This window comes from Colossoma macropomum, unplaced genomic scaffold, assembly GCF_904425465.1.
Source record: "Colossoma macropomum unplaced genomic scaffold, Colossoma_macropomum, whole genome shotgun sequence".
Lineage (NCBI taxonomy): Eukaryota > Metazoa > Chordata > Actinopteri > Characiformes > Serrasalmidae > Colossoma > Colossoma macropomum.
This window is the reverse complement of record NW_023494798.1, coordinates 649,021-666,520: the sequence shown is the minus strand read 5'-3', so window position 1 is coordinate 666,520 and position 17,500 is coordinate 649,021. Positions and strand designations below refer to the sequence as shown.

Here is a 17,500-nt window from a genome sequence, read left to right as displayed (position 1 = left end):
TGTGTGTGTGGTGTGTGTGTGGTGTGTGTGTGTGTGTGTGTGTGTGTGTGTGTGTGTGTGTGTGTGTGTGGTGTATGTGTGTGTGTGTGGTGTGTGTGTGTGTGTGTGTGTGTGTGTGTGTGTGGTGTGGTGTGTGTGTGTGTGTGTGTGTGTGTGGTGTGTGTGTGTGTGTGTGTGTGTGTGGTGTATGTGTGTGTGTGTGGTGTGTGTGTGTGTGTGTGGTGTGTGTGTGTGGTGTGTGTGTGGTGTGTGTGTGTGTGTGTGTGTGTGTGTGTGGTGTGTGTGTGTGTGTGTGGTGTGTGTGTGTGTGTGTGTGTGTGTGTGTGTGTGTGTGTGGTGTGTGTGTGTGTGTGTGGTGTGTGTGTGGTGTGTGTGTGTGTGTGTGTGTGTGGTGAATCTTTATGTATTCTGAACACACCACCCCCTACTCCCTGGCCCCCTGCTGTGTCATTACTGACTTTTTACATGATGTCCTTGATAACAGATGTGAGGTGTTTGTGGAGGGGGGTGTGTTTTCTACATACTGTTTCATTTGAATAGTTGTATGTAAGGTCATATGCAAATGTTTGAACACCCCTGGTCAGATAACATGTTTTGTTGATTTTCTGGGTGAAAATAAGTGAAAATCTGACATTTTTCTGCTAAATTGTGTGCACAATTTCTCTATACGTGCTGACTCTATTTAACTGAATGGAAATGTGTGACATAACTGAATTATGTTCATACATCCTTTTTTTACCTGTGAGTAACACAAGTAACCTAAATAATTCTAATGAAGTCAGTAACTGTAATGGAATTATTAGAATTTTACTATAAGGTGCTGCACTAATTCACCACAGAAAAAAGTAATCACTTTACTGTAATGTATTACTTTGAACCACATTTCCCAACACTATGTGTGTGTATGCATGCATATATAGCAGCCTTTGATGGTTTGGAATCACTGTTCAAACGTTTGGAATGACTGTTAACATAACGTAAAACACAGATTAGTGTTCTGATAACTTACTATTACAAGATTAAACTCAAACTTTGGAGCAGCCAGGTTATTAACTTATTTAAGGTTAAAACACTGAGTCATTTTTACAGTGCTGTACAGCATCAGAATGAGTTTATAATACAATTAATATCCCAAATAAAGCTATGATAAAATTCCTATCCAGAATTCAGCATAGTGTAAAAGTGAAGGTCAAACTGCAAGGCAGAAATTGCGACAAAAATGAAAGTAAGTTAGATACTTGCAGTATATCATTTACCATTTAATGACTTCTCGCTCACACATCCCTTGAAATATGAAATAAAACATCTAAAATTACTTTGTGCTGAATGGCTAATAGTGAATAGTTGGTAGTTAATGAACAGTAATATTTAAATCCATGTTGTATCATTTATTATAGTCAATAAAAATGTACACAGATTATTAACATAGCAAGTCATTTCAGCTCTGGACATTTCTGGTCCTAGATTTTGTGATCACTGGTAGGTATAAACCCTAGATGATTACAAAATCCAGGACTGGAATCTGTACTGAAGATCTGGATTTAGATCTACGTTCTATAGCAGCAGATAGACTGTTCTGAATGTAAATATGGAACAAATGTATTTTTTTTTTATAACTGCAATCTAAATTGTGTGTGTTTGTATGTGTGTGTGCCCTTGCCTTTCTCTGTGCTATTCAGTCACAGCACTCCAGGGGAGCTCTCAAACACACACACACACACAACACACACACATATATATATATATATATATATACACGGCAATTTATGCTCCATGCATACACAATCAGAAGGCAGCAAATGGCATTTTATTCTCATGACAACAAACAGAGAGAAAGGGGAGCACATCTGCGTCTGAGTGTGTGTGTGTGTGTGTGTGTGTGTGTGTGTGTGTGTGTGTGTGCTTATCAATGTGTGAAGTGCATAGATTGCCATTATCACTGCACCTGGTTCCCATGGAAACACACACATTAAGGATAAAACTGGGAAATGATGAACAATAATAAAATATATGTATGTATGAATAAATTATGGCCACCATTTAATCAACAGCCTAATACAGTCAGTCCACAACAGAACAAAAAGCTACCTGTGGAGGTGTCAACATACTCAGCACTGTGCAAAAGTCAGAGACCCCCCCTCATTCATTCAATTTCCAAACAAAAGTGCCATTGAGTACAAAGTCTTCTTTTTCAGGTGATATTTCTGAGGAGATGAGATATCAGATAATCCACCTGCATAAGGAAAAAGAAGAACTTCTGCAAATCAAACAAAGCAGCTGTTGGTGTTCAGAGACCAATGGACTGACCACCCCAGAGTCCAGACCTCAACATCACTGAATGTGTTTGATTATTTATCTATGATCGGAATGTATTCAACCAGATTGGCACAAATCTTTGCATGTGAACACAACCAGTGGCCTGAATTTCGGGGCATTAAAATTAAATAAAGGTGGTCTCTGATTTTTGAACAGTACTGTACATAGATGCACACACGATCATACACATTATCCTGCCTGAATAAGTTCAGTATTAATAATGACATTTATGACATTTCATCTGGCACAGCTGAGGTTTAGAGCTCATCTCCCCTCTATCAGAGAGAGGCAGAGAGAGAGACAGAGAGAGAGAGAGAGAGAGAGAGACAGAGAGAGAGAGAGAGAGAGAGAGAGAGAGTATCAGAGGGAATAGCCTTTCAGTTTTTGGCCTTTTCAGCTATGTGTGTGTGTTTGTGCATGCGTGTACATGTCTGTACATGTGTGTGTGTGTGTGTGTGTGTGTGTGTGTGTGTGTGTGTGCAGCAGTGGGAATAGCCTTTATGTGTCCCAGTTTTAGACCTGATTGGAATTAAATATCAATGCTGGATTCAAACCTACACCGATGGTGAACCAAATGCCACACAAACACAGAAAATGAAGAAAAAATGTAATATTAAAAGCTCATTATAAGCTTCTCCTCATTAATTATCGTATTTACCCAGCAGGCAACTGCGAAACTTGGCCAAGACAGGAGGTCTGCTTCACAAATGTGTCATCAACCATGTAAAAAAATACTTCAATTCACCTGGCCTCATTAAAATTCATATGAAAATGCAAAGATGATTTGACAGTGGAACAAACTGATACATTAGCCATTTTTAATTTTCTCTCTGTCCTTGTTTGTGGCATTTTTTATGAATCTGATATCAGGAGATCTCACATTAAAGCTGTGGAAAACAGCCAGAGGGCAGAGCGAAAGCTGAGCTGGAAAACTGTGCGTTACTTAAGCAGGCCTGTCCGTGCACCGCCATGCATTTCAATGAAACACCTTCTCTCTCAGTTCATTAGGACATAATAGGAGAGGCTGATGCTTTCTTCTGGGTTTAAAATGCTGCATCTGTAGCTGAGGTTAGGACTGCAGTCTTGGGCGGATGAATGCACAGGCTTACTTGGGCTGAAGCTCAGTGACCCCCGACACTGCAGGGGGCAAAACAATTCAATCTATCTGCATAGCCAGTGCTCTATAGCTGTGCTTTTTACTTCTCTATTGCTATACTTCGCTATACTTATTGTCAACAAAATGTGAAGCCCAAGGCCCATGACCAGGCTAATCGTCTGCAATGATCACTCCAACACTGCGATGGTACCTGGCCAACCACAGTGGCAGGCACAGCACCGTCGTAACCATACATATTTTTATTTATTTCCCATTATTATTTATTCCGCTTTTTAGTTTTTCAGAATATTATTATGGAGGGTGGAGGGGGTACTCGCTGTATTATAAACGTATACTCCCCTTCACTCTCTATCCCCTTTCTGACTTTAGTATGGCATATAATGGTGGTCAGGCAGCCAAACATCATAGTGTTGGAAGTCTGTCAAAGCTACAGCCACAGCTAACATGTACAGACGCTGTCGAAAGCCCAGCACCATAACTTCACTTTCAAAACAAAAGTGCAATCTGCAGCTTTATCAATCTGACAACAAGTACAAACATCATCACAGCATCCATCTACAGGCCAGCAGCGGTTCTAGACCTGCAGCTTCACACTTGCAGTTTCAGAACAGGGTCTGGTTTTAAGTTTGCGCCCTCTAGGGTTGGGGTTACGGTTACTTTGGCTAGTAGCTACTAGCTAAAAAAGCCACTTTGGCCCAGTCACATTTCACCAATACCCCTCTGTTTTGTACGTTCATGTCTAGGGGTAAGGTGTCCTGATTTCTGTTGTGATAGAGGGGTAAGTGACCAAAGAAACCCACAAATGTATCACAATAACGATTAACGTCATTTAAATGTATTATGGTCCTTTCCTTCATAACAAGTATAAAAAATCACTAGTAGTATGCTAATGTCTCGGTAGCTAGCTAGCTAAATGTCCCATTTTACCTTAAATGGTGCAGCAGTTACATTGTGGCACCTCAGACATCAGAACTGCTGCACCGTTTAAGGTGTAATGGGAAGATTTGAATAAGAAGTTGGCGAATAGCTGACATACATACATATGACAGCTTCATATCACTGAAGAATTTGGGGTGGGTGATCATAATTAATTGTCCGTCTCTCTTTGAAGGCATATGATGCCCTAAATGTAACTAAAGCCCAGCAGCGAGGTTGCTAGACGTTACCCTCCTCTGCTATCACTGCAGACTGGCAGGGTCGCATACAGAGCAGCGCTCTGTTAATGAAGTAATACACCGATCAGGCATAACATTATGGGTATTATACAGGGTAAAAGGGGGCTAACAAAGTATCAGAGAAACAGATGGACTACAGTCTGTAACTGTAGAACTACAAAGTGCACCTATATAGTAAGTGGAGCTGATAAAATGGACAATGAGCGTAGAAACAAGGAGGTGGTCAGAATGTTATGCCTGATCGGTGTATGTAGGTGGCTAGTCGGTACAATGCAAAATATCATACTATATCAAAGTGCACTGCAACATATCATATTGTATCGAGACTGGCATGCTAGCTTGGGGCTAATGTATTAGCTTGTGGCTAGAGCGTTCAATCGAAACACTGTAAAGCATAATCTTTGCTTCAAATACTGTACTTTTATAATGTTATCAAAGTAAGGCACACTTTCAGGCACTCTTTCTTTTTGCTGTATTAAAATGATATACTGCTACACCCCTGCTAGCTGGCTGCCTACTTACATTAAAGCTAACACTTGCAACCTGAAGACTAACTACAATAATAATGAAAAGAATTCTGAAATGTGTAGAATAATTATCACTATCTTTTACTTTGTGCTTTTAAGAAATATCGCAATTTCCACAATGTCTAAATATCACACGTTATAGTTCACTAGTGCAAGTCTAAAACCACATTGTGCTCTGAATGCATCTGCAACTGCTGTGGTTCTGCAGATGGATCTCCAATCTAGATGCATCAATTCCTAACTCGATTTACCCCAGTAAAACTATTGGGCTATAACAATGCAAACTCACACACACACACGCACACTCAACCACTCAAACAGAATAACTCACCCTCCATGGCGTATTTCATGTCCATGGCGAACAGGTTCCACATGATTTCAGAACTAATCTTCCCCATGTTCAGCTCCTGAGGGAACCTGTAATTCAGTTACAGCAGATGACATTAGAACAGTGATGGGGATTTTACTGTCTCCTCATGTATTACTCACTCTCTTACTGACAGGCCCTCATCTTCTACCTGGCCTCATGACTTAAATGAAATAATTTACTGAAAAATCAAATTTACAGTTTCCCCCTTCACTACAACAGTAATCTATCAGCCAAGACATGTCGGTGTCTGAAGAACTTCTTTACTTTTGCACTGGAGCTACGAGGCTAATATAGTTAAAGAGTAAAAGCTTATGTACACCGATTAGCGTGGTGCTAACTGCATGCTCAAATCATCACATGCTTGCTTTAAGCTGTGTCGAGTTGTTGGGTTGTTAACGCTGTTGATATATAAAATACACTAATCAGCCATAACTTTAAAAGCCCCTCCAGTGTCCACTTTAACAGCTCCACTGACCATACAGGAGCACTTCGTAGTTCTACAGTTACAGACTGTAGTCCATCTGTTTCTCTGATACTTTGTTATCCTGTTCTTCAATGGTCGGGACCCCCACAGAGCAGATATTGTTAGGGTGGTGGATCATTCTCAGCACTGAAGGGACACTGACATGGTGGTGGTGTGTCAGTGTGTGTTGCATTGGTATGAGTGGATCAGACACAGCAGTGCTGCTGGAGTTTGTAAACACCTCAGTGTCGCTGCTGGACTGAGAACAAGAAATATTCAGCCAACAGCGTCCTGTGGGCAGCATCCTGTGACCACTGAAGGACTAGAGGATGACCAACACAAACTGTGCAGCAACAGATGAGCTATCATCTCTGACTTTACATCTACAAGGTGGACCAACAAGGTAGGAGTGTCTAATAGAGTGGCCAGTGAGTGGACACAGCGTTTAAAAACTCCAGCAGCACTGCTGTGTCTGATCCACTCGCACCAGCGCAACCCACACTAACACACCACCACCATGTCAGTGTCACTGCAGTGCTGAGAATGATCCACCACCCAAATAGCACCTGCTCTGTGGGGGTCCTGTGGGGCAAAATCGGAATTGAAAATGTCAGATTCAGTGTGTTTGTTTCTGTTCACACTGACACACACTCAACACATCTGTGTCACATATGAAGAAAGAGATTGGATTTTGGCCTCTTTTACCTGCTGTGTGAACAAAGCCTTGAAGTATTTTAATGTTCCATTAAAAGAACATGAATGAAAAGCAAAATAAATAAATAGAATTATGCAATACTACACAATCATAATCATGTGTAATAATGATAAGTAATTACTATTCTTATTACTATCTTCTTTAATTATAATAATAACAACAATAAGAATAAAAAACCTATTTTTTCATTGTCATTCAAATTAAACATCTCATGTGTTTCTTGTTCTTATACAATATTTGAATTTTTAAGATAATACTCAACAAAATATTCAATTATGAAAATATTCTACAGTTGTAGTCCAAAATATATGGTAAATATACATAAAATGGACAAAATAAAGGGTTGAAGTCAGCTGCTACTACTGTTTTTAGGTATGTGCTCTACTTTAGTCCATGACTGTAGCTAAAAGTGTGTCATACAGTGTTAGAAACCACATAATCAGGTCTATTCTATAGTCATTCTGCACTGCCTGCTCCACACAGACACTCAAATCTCACTAATCCTCTCCATCTCACTGGCCCACCTTCTCCACTTCCCACATCCTACATCTCCAGCTTAACATTTCCAGCAGAAAAGCCTCTCTCTCTCTCTCTCTCTCTCTCTCTCTCTCTCTCTCTCTCTCTCTCTCTCTCTGAGTTGGCTGACTGTATACGTTGTGTGCCTAACACCGGTAATCTGTCCTCGTTCCATCACCTCCTCCAGTCTGTGGGAATGAGCAGGCGTGTTTAATCTGCGGCTAAATTGAAATGTTTCTGTGGTTATAGATTTCCAGTCATGCCCTGGACTCGCAGGGTCACTGTTTTAATTATCTCTGGCCTTCCTGCTCTCTCTAGTGTGAACACACTGAGGAAAAAAGGAAAAGAAAAACATTCTGTCACTCTTTCCGTGGCACTAATCTCCCGCTCAGTGTTCGCTACAAAATGCCACGTGCTCCAGCACAATGCCTTGTTTCTATAGCAACGTGTTTGCTGCTTCGCCGTATGTTCCAGTGTGAAGAGATGAGCAGCAACCGTGACCTCCCTCTCTCTTTTTCTCCCTCTCTCTGTCACTGTTTCCCGCTTTCTTTTCCTCTCTACCTCGCTCTTTCTTTTTCTGTCATTCTCTCTTTTTAGCTCTCTCACTTGCTCTTTCTTTATCTCTTTCTCTTTATCTCTCGCTCTTTCTCCCTCACTTCTTTCTCACTTTCTTTCATTTTCACTCATGCTGTCTCCTAGTCTCTCTCTCTCTCTCTCTCTCTCTCTCTCTCACATCATCATCCCCTCCTGCTGTGAGAAAGCTCCCTGAACCCAATTAGGCTGGACCCGATTGAATTCAGCAACCAATCAGAAGCCTGACCCGATTCCATTTAGCCCCTCAGCGGCCCGGAGAACAGATTGGGGAGCGGATAAATGCAAAGCCATCACTCCACTCCATCACTGCATGTGCACAAACGCTATAGATGCTGTGGCATATACTTCACTTGCAGGCCTATATAGAGTATATGAAGTACTACACTCGAACACGTAGTTACAAAGCCGTTTCAGACGTTTGGCCCCAATCCCATTTCTTATCTTTACCCCTACCCATTGTTTCAGAGTATCGCCTTGCCTCTTGGAACTGCGTTAGGGGGTAGTGGTTGAAATCTTCCCTACGAAATGGAACAACCGTCGAATAAAAAGAGCAGCTACCAGCGCTGCTCTGTAGGCGACGCTGCCAGTCTGCAGTGACAGCAGAGGAGGGTAAAGTTCAGCTCCTCACTGCTGGGCTTTAGTTACATTTAGGGCATCATATGCCTTCAAAGAGGGGGGCAATTATTTATTATCGCCCACCCCTAATTCTTCAGTGATATGAAGCTGAAATCAGATATTCACCAGCTTCTCATTTGAATTTTCCTGTTCCACCTTAAATGGAGCAGCAGTTACATTCTGGCGCTTCAGGCGTCAGAACTGCTGGACTATTTAAGGTGGAATGGGAAATTTAGCTAGCTAGCTACCGAGACATTAGCACTATTAGCAGTGAAATGACATTAAGCTACAATAATACTATCGTAGTATGGGCTAAGGGCTAAGTGGTAGGGGTGAGGGGTGAAATGGGATTGCACTAGAGATGCACCAATACCACTTTTTCTCTTCTGATACCGATACCTGATCCTAAAGTACAATAGAGAATACTGATATCGATACCAGCTCTATTGAACCTAACTAACCTATAACTAACTAACCTGATATTTATGCAAAAAAACATATGTTCTGAATCACAAATAAAACATGCTCAGCTTGACCTAATGCATTTACTTGTTGGATTATATATATATATATATATATATATATATATATATATATATATATATATATATATATGTTAGATGCTTAAGAAAAGCTATTTCTGTTGACTTACTATGCATATTTAGTATTTATTATTATATAATTAGTAACAAAACCATATTTTACAACTTAAGTAAATGTAAAATGTTTTTATTGTGTAAAACACTGAAAAATCTGTAGTTAAACCTGCTGAATTGTCTCATACGTGCGTCTCATTCACTCACACTACATCTCTATGCGTCAGACTCTGTTTGAGTTCAAGAAACATCACCGTTGTTCAGGTGTCATTAGCAGACTTTCAGTGTTTTTCCCAGCTTGGTTGAAGCACAGGGCGAGTGATTCATATAGCTGACCAATGGAGGCGCACCGCAGGCAGGGCTAGCGGACACAATAGCCTGCTGCTATGCTAAAAGCTAAAGCCTATCATTATGCTGAGAGTCTGACGGTTCCTTTTGCTCCCTCAGTGACGATCTGGACTAACACTGACTCAGACTGTAAGAGACTACACAGCTGGAGATGAGTGATTACTGAAAGAGGCCTGGCTCAGTCTTTCAGGTAAGGGGCCGTTAGCGTGTTTTTCCCATGAAGTAATGCCGTTACAGCTTTTCGCATAAGCATTTTTACTGCTGCTTGTCAACACACCGCTGACATGTTAAGTTCTGCCTGCTGGCGCTCATGAATCACAGGTATCGGCGATATCAATACAGCGTTTATGTGCCAATGCAACACTGTTAGTAACTGAATGATTCCTAGTAATTATTGAATCATTAATAGAAGTACTGAAAAATACATGGTAGAAACTGAATAACAACAGTAGTTATTGAAGGAGATACTGAATATTTAATTGTAGTTACAGAATAATTTATGATTACGATTCTGAATAATAAATGTAGTTGCTCTATATTTACTAAATAATTCATAGTAGCAACTGAATAATTCTTTAATGTTTTGTTAAATTAGGTCTTAAGAATAACAACTAAATAATAACAGCTACAGTTTAAGGGGTGATTGGAATCAGGGGGCACAGCACAGCCTCAATACTGCATATACACATACTAGTTTATTCATAAACATAAATACATACTGGTTAAGGACGGGTGTGTATGCCGTTCGGTCCTCATCAATCACCGACACCATCAGCGTGATGAGCTTGGGCCAGAAATCCAGATTCTTTATGGAGGGACCCTGTTCTTCACGAGGCAAATCCTGCTTCTTCGACTGGAGGGGGAGAGAGAGGGAGAGAGAGAGAGAGAGAGAGAGAGAGAGAGAGAGAGAGAGAGAGAAAAATGAAGATAAGCCACAACAGCCTTTTTCTTTTCCTCCTGTCCTCCTCTATTCTTCCACAGGCAGGCTGAATAATTCAGCTCAGCTAAAAGACTATAGGCACTGCACTTTTTTATTACATGTTTTTATTACTCAGAAGTTTCTTCCTCAGGATAGGACTGAATAGACTCTGTTCTGAGCCTTTCGCCCCAGCGCCAGGTGCACATCAAGATGTATCCGAAAGTGGTGCGTAAGCCTAAACATACAGTTTATGAACAGTGTGCATGGAAAAATGCACATTCATTGGAGAGAGAACAGGGGAGGATCTACTACAGCTTTTACCGATGTTTGAGCGACTAGCAGTCACTCTTCATTTTAAAACCAGGTGCCAGTAATTTTCCTTTAACAGACAGAAAACAGAGACAGACAGATGCACAATAGCATTATTTAAACTCTCAGGGTAGATGTACAGATGTGAGAAGTCACAGTATGCATCCACAATCCTTGTTATTATTTTACAAATTCTAATTTCCTAGTCACAGTAGAATTACACGCCTGTAGAATCTTGTGGTGGGAAAGAACGTCATTTATTAACACCACTACCTCTTTGTAACAACCTTTTTTCTCTTTTTACCCAATAATTCGCCTTTTAAACTCATATTATGAGGGCACAGCTGGTACGTGTGATTTGCATGACTGTCCACGGTCTTATTGAATAGAACATTAATCTCACAGAGCATTTCGTTTGCTGTGCTCCAACTAAACCAACCCTAACTTCAACCTCAGCACAGAACATACATCACAGCCTCTAAACTACATCGTATGGGGTTTAGTCACAGTGGCTGTGTTTACATGCAAAGATTTGTGCCAATCCGATTGAATACATTCCGATTATAGATGAAGACTGAGGTGTTTATCTGCTCACTCTACTCAACAATCTGATAAAAACTTCAGTTTACATGCGCACTACAAGTAATCTGCTCAAAAATCATGGGCATGCGTAGAGAACCACTTAATGTAGATGTTACCATGACAACGAGCATCACGTGAGTCCAGTCAGAGTGAGACGAGTTTTCAGCTGGCGCACTTGTGTTTTTAATTGCTTTAAAATGATGGCAGACAAGTGTGCTTCACATGTAATAAAGAAGGCCGAGAGGAAGACGTCGTGTTCTGAGACACATAAGCTGGACGCTCGTCCCCCCGCGGGCTTTTACAGCTCAAAGCATAAACTTAGTCTCCTGCAGACCAGTTTCTGATCCCGCCATTATAAACTTTCGCTATGGCGTGAACATGCGCAGAACGGACTTAAACTTTCCGATTGGGAATGTAATCAGATACAGGGGTTTACATGTTTATTATTCTTCTATTTAACAGATTATTTACAGGATTACCCACCTTGTTCAATCGGATAGAAACTGTATTCCAAATGGCCTCAATCAGACTAGTCTATTCCAATTGAGGTGTTTACATGAACGTGTTCTATTCTGATTGAGCTATTAGTCAGATTATTAATGGATTATTAGCCTGCATGTAAACGTGGCTAGTGATGCATGCTAACATTGCTCAGCTTAAACAGACAGTTACTATCATGCTTTCTGGATTTGTCCCCCTACCCAGCAGTTTTGGTTGGAGGTCAAGAACAGGCTATCAGAGATTTTGGGCCTTGTCATCCCTTTATGTCCCATTGTAGCACTACTTAATGAGCCTTCTTCACTTTCAGCACCCAATCACCCTCGATTTATATTCATATCATTTACCATCACCAAAAAAGTTATACTGCTGAACTGTAAAGACAGAACCATAATTTCCATAAAGCACTGGCTTAAGCACCTCATGGATCACTGCAACTTGGAAAGACTTGCAGCAAATTTGAAAAATAATGCAAAACCAGTCAAGGAAACCTGGTCACAATTTTAACCATAAATTGGGAGCTGATTTATTGTTCTAAACTCTTTAAGAAAAAGGTTAAAACCCATACACAGAATTTGATACCTACCATCATAATTATAGTGTGGAAAGAAGGGGAAGGGGCATTATTACCTTGTTTATCTTTTTGTTAAATGTTCTTGTTTGTCTGTCCTGTTTTGTCCAGTTTGTCCATCGTTGATTTTTTTTTCTTTACTCCCTCTGCCTTGTCTCTCAGCTATCTCTGTCTCTTCTTTCACTCAAAGGGGTGAGATTGGTGGGCAGGGGGAACAAAACACTTCACTTTTTTAAGAAAGGGTACAGTGTTTTGGGGGAATGGACAGCTGCCTAATGTCCCTACAACCACTACATTTTCATGATTTCATCTTATTATGGGGTCCCAACAGAAAGCTAAATACATGCACATACACACACACGCACACACACACACACACACACACAAACACACAGAGTATGAGTCAAATCAGAATCACTCATAGCGCACCCTCTCTGAAAACCTCATTAGGAGCATCATCAATAATGCAGTAGTTAAGTTTGTACTGGTTCTGCCCTCCAGTCCTGCTACAACTCCTCATCAGGTTTGATTTAAGGGAAACGTTGTCCCTGCAGACGTCACCATGGTAACGGGGGCAGATTTGCAACACAACCAGCTTAGTTTCTTGGCTGTAGTAAGAGTCTAATTCTGGTCCCAAGCAAGTTTTAAATGGCACATGTCCATTAGAACGACACTTTGAGTCAAAGTTTATTTTGAGATTCTGGCTTGTTGTTTATAATTCAGTAACTACTATAAATACTATAAATTTGGTTGCTACTATGAAACATGTAAGTGTGAAGAACTGAAGAGTGGACCCACATACTGGAACTAAGGGTCTAGACCAGGACTAAAAACATTTATTTTATCTCCACCAGTGCCCCAAGCAGGAACCACTGGCAGGCCATTTGTAGTAAGGCAACCGACAAAGTACAAGATATACACTACATAGCCCAAGTATGTGGACACCACTTCAAATTCATTTGCTTTTTTCAGCCACACACTTTGCTAACAGGTGCATAAAATCACACATACAGCCATGCAGTTTCCATAAATAAACACTGGCAGTTGAAGGGGCCATACTTAGGAGCTCTGTTTCACAAGATGCCACATTTCTGCCGTGCTAGAGCTGCCCCAGTCCGCTGTAAGTGATGTTACTGTGAAGTGGAAACAACTTGGAGCAATAACAGCTCCGCCAAGATGCAGTGGGCCACTCAAGCTCTCAACATGAATAATCTTTGGTTACAGAACTCACTACCAAGTTCAAACCTGCCTCTGGAAGCAAGGTCAGCACAAGAGAGGTTTGTCTGGCGCTGGATTGGTTTCCTATGGCTGAGTAGCCACACACAAGTCTAAGATCATCTGGACTCTGGAGCAGTGGAAACGTTCTCTGCAAGGATCAATCATGCTTTACGATCCGTCAGTCTGACCGACAAATTTGGATTTGGTGGATGCAGAAGAACCTGCCTGAACGCAGCTATGAAGTTTGGTGGAGGTTTAATAATGGTCTATGACTGTTTTTCATGGTTTAGGCCCCTTAGTAAAGTTAAGGCCTCAGCATAGCTGCCATGTTTGGGCTCGAATGTCTGGCTTCGCTACTCAGCACGAAGGTAACTAGAGGTGAAAGATGACTAAAATGACTCACTTTGGAAGAGAAAAAACGTTTGAATGGAGAAACATAAACGTTAAATATCAGACTGAATGTCGTGGGTCAGAAAACTCTGTTGTGTTTCGACAGACGTGATTCTGTAAGTTTGCTAGTGCAGTTAGTGCAGAGTTCAGCTCCAGGCCTGAAACCCCTGCACTGCGTAATTGTGGTTCCCTGGTTAAAATACCTGATATTATTAGCTAATTAACCCCTTCTTGAGCTGAACGAGGTGTGAACAGCAGAGAGAAACACTGAACTATACAGTGCAGGGGGCTCCAAGTTTTTCCAAAGCAACATTTTCACATATTATACTTGTTATATTTAGGCTATACTTTGGCTACACTTTACATGTTTGAGTTATTCTAATCATGCTTAAAGGCTTAAAGGACGACAAGTATTATATACAATAAATAATAACAAACTAAAAAAGAAAACAGACTGTAATTAATTTGAGGCAAATGGTTTGAGTAAAGTGAACCTTGTGTTTATAATCTGAATGAAGCTTTAATACAGAATCGTGGTTCATGCATAATTCATTCTCTCAAAGCCTAGGCATGATCTGAAGCTTTGAGTTAAACCATATTCTGGGAAAAAGTGCATACACACAACAAAATTCTCTTTCTGAAGCTGTGTGAACATAATTTAAGCTGCAGGCATTACTGCAAGCAAGTCAAACCCTGCTGCTGAGATCACCTACCCGGCACAGGATACTTTCTAACACAGCTGGCTCTGATATTCAGATCCTGGAGAACTCATTTAGCTAAATCAGCTGAGTTAGATTAGGGCTGGAACTAAACTGCGGGGCGTGAGATATCTGGGAGTCTGAGTGGGCACCGAGCATTAGAAATATTAGAGTGTCCTGCACTAAGTCACGTCCTGTGAGATCCAGGCGGAGTTAGTATTCAGCCGCCACGCTGCTCATGAGATAATGGCAGGTTATCACACATTTGGACAGGAGGAATCAGCATCCTCACACGCAGGAGACAAGACTCCTTCTGACCCACTGAAAACACATACCTGCCCCCCGGCCCCCCGCACATGATTGGATGGGTGTTTGGGCTCCGTGCCAATCTGTCTCTGGCAGCAGTTGGGCCGCTGATTCAACCGAGCAAATTTAATCTCAGCTACAATTCTACCCGAGCTCAAGATATGTCCTACAATACGTGGGGACAGATTCACAAAGATATGCTGAGAAATAATATCTTCCTAAATGAGCTTTTTTGGTAACACTTTATTTGAATCCTGCTACATAACAAAAACACAACGACGACATAAGCATGTCATGGCAGATGTCATATGCTGTCATGATTTGTCATAACAGTCATAATAAGACCAGTAATTGTGATGCCATGGTGACTGATGACAGTCTTTCCGTAAGGACTTTGGTTAAACTCACAAATAAACAAAAATTATGAACTAAAATTAGCATGAAAGCTATATTTAAGTGTGTTCTCTGTATAGACTGAAACAATAGTACGATTACACACACACTAATAAGACCACAGGTTAACATAAACCCAAAAAACAATGCAGCATTTCACTTTAAAGCATGCGTCCACTCTTCACAAGCAAAACACTCAGTCCAGTAAATGCTATTTATTATAATACTTAATAATAACTAATATTATTTTAAACCTCACCTCTGATTACTACATTTACATTTACGGCATTTAGCAGACGCTCTTATCCAGAGCAACTTACAATTTGATCATTTTACACAGGTAGGTGATGGTAGGGTTAGGAGTCTTGCCCAAGGACTCTTATTGGTATAGTGTAGGGTGCTTACCCAGACAGGGATTGAACCCCAGTCCACAGCGTAGAAGGCAGAGGTGTTACCCACTACACTACACCAACCACACATACATATTACTACCAACAAGAATGGTGCAACTTTTTTATTTTACCCCTTAAATGGCCAGGGCCCACCGGCAGGCCCAAAGTTTTATTACACACTTCTATAAGCTAAGAACAGCTCAACAAGTATTCCCTGTAGTTACTGAAAAATAAGACTTTTTATGTAATAAGCCTGAGATTTTATGGGTTAACTTGAGGGAGTCAAAACAGATGTCTCAGAGGGCTCAGACCCCTGGGCATGTGCCCATAAAGCCCATTGGATCACCTGGCCCTGCTAGTGGCTGATATCAAAGTAACTAAGTTAACCGCCACCAGGAGCGGGCCTAACTAAACATACAATAAATGCCTTTGTTTGCTGGTTCCGGAGTTAAAACAATGGGATCGCTCTATGTGCCCCCACAGCAGCGATGGCCTGATTTACTGAGCGCTTTTCTCCAGTACATTGCGCTCCATGTAAACTATGGGTTAGAGAAAAGTCATATTTCTCCTGCCTTATCTAAATGACTTCACTGATCCGCTCAGAGACAGGGGTGTGTGTATACACATCTCAGACATACACACAGAGCTGTCCGTGTGGTTGAGATTTATTGTCTCGGCTGCAGAGACAAAAACGATTTTTCCAGCACGTCTGTGTGCCGGGCCAAAATCTGTCAGCACGAGCGCCGGAAGTCCTTAACCGAGTGTGTGTCCGCGTGTTTGTGCTGGTCCTCCAGCTCTGATTAATAGAAAATCCTGTTCTGGAACCTGTCCATCAGGGGTATGAAATAATCTGTTCAATTATTTAACAGCTTTCAGTTTAATAGCTGCCTCTGACAATCAGCGAGAGCACACCTTCACCTGGCCGGCCGGGATTAGAAATGAATTTAGCTCTGTCATCCGTTTGATTTGACAGTTTCAGATTACACAGCAAAATCTCGAAATTCTGTTTCAAGTAGTTGTTATAGTGAGTAAAGAGAGTTATCCAATTTATTAAGGCTAAATGCTAACCATGACAGAATGGCCATAGCCATTCACAGGAAGTTGACAGTTACTGCTTAGTCCAAGCATCAAATGTATTTTCAGATGGTTAATCTTGAACTAAAGGGCTATTCCATCTGTGGCTCACTGTTAACATTCCTGTTCGAGACTTGCACACAATCAAAAAGAAAAGTAATATGTTTCATAAGATCTATATAATTTATTTTTTCATAATTACTTTTTTCCTTTATTGCACATGAATATAGATATGGCTACAAGGTTAGGGGTGGGTGTGTACTAAGAGTCTAAGCATTCTCTTATAATTCTTGTTTTGAAATGCGTAAATCCAACTTTGCTATGAAAAAAAATCTATAAATCGCTGCTGTTGGAGCAAAACCTCGTATCTCCATTTTTCAGTTTTTGACATAATTTGAAAGTACCTGTTGCTCTTTACGTTGTGGGTAAATTTCATGATGAACAGACTAAAAGAAATGGCCCAAAATGACACGGGAAAAAAGTCTGGTTCCATTGACTTACATTATAAGTAAAGTAGGTTTTTTCCTTCTCCTGTAAAGTTACCATTCTGGAGATACGAGGTTTTGCTCCGACAGCATTGAAATATAGTCTTAACCCATGTGGTGTTCATGTTTTTGTTACTCAGTGTTTTTTTAAATCAATACAGCCAGCACAATTTATGTAAAAATACCAGATGCTTAAAATATCACCAGTGGCCAGCATAGGGTTGTTGTCCACCCTCACACACACGCAAACATATACAAACACATAGACACACACACACTAACGGGCAGGCCATGTAGAGTGAGCAGAGTGGAG

General features: G+C 40.8%; 1 protein-coding gene across 1 annotated transcript in view; it reads right to left on the bottom strand.

Moving 5' to 3' along the window:
* Positions 1–17,500, bottom strand: part of LOC118818061 (protein unc-13 homolog C-like) — a 284,943-nt gene that overhangs the window by 121,431 nt on the left and 146,012 nt on the right. The window contains exons 16-17 of the mRNA XM_036585171.1: positions 10,072–10,205; positions 5,467–5,552 (exon numbers count right to left, since the gene is read on the bottom strand). Coding sequence (XP_036441064.1) covers positions 5,467–5,552; positions 10,072–10,205 — 220 coding nt within the window. The remainder of the gene's footprint in view (positions 1–5,466; positions 5,553–10,071; positions 10,206–17,500) is intronic.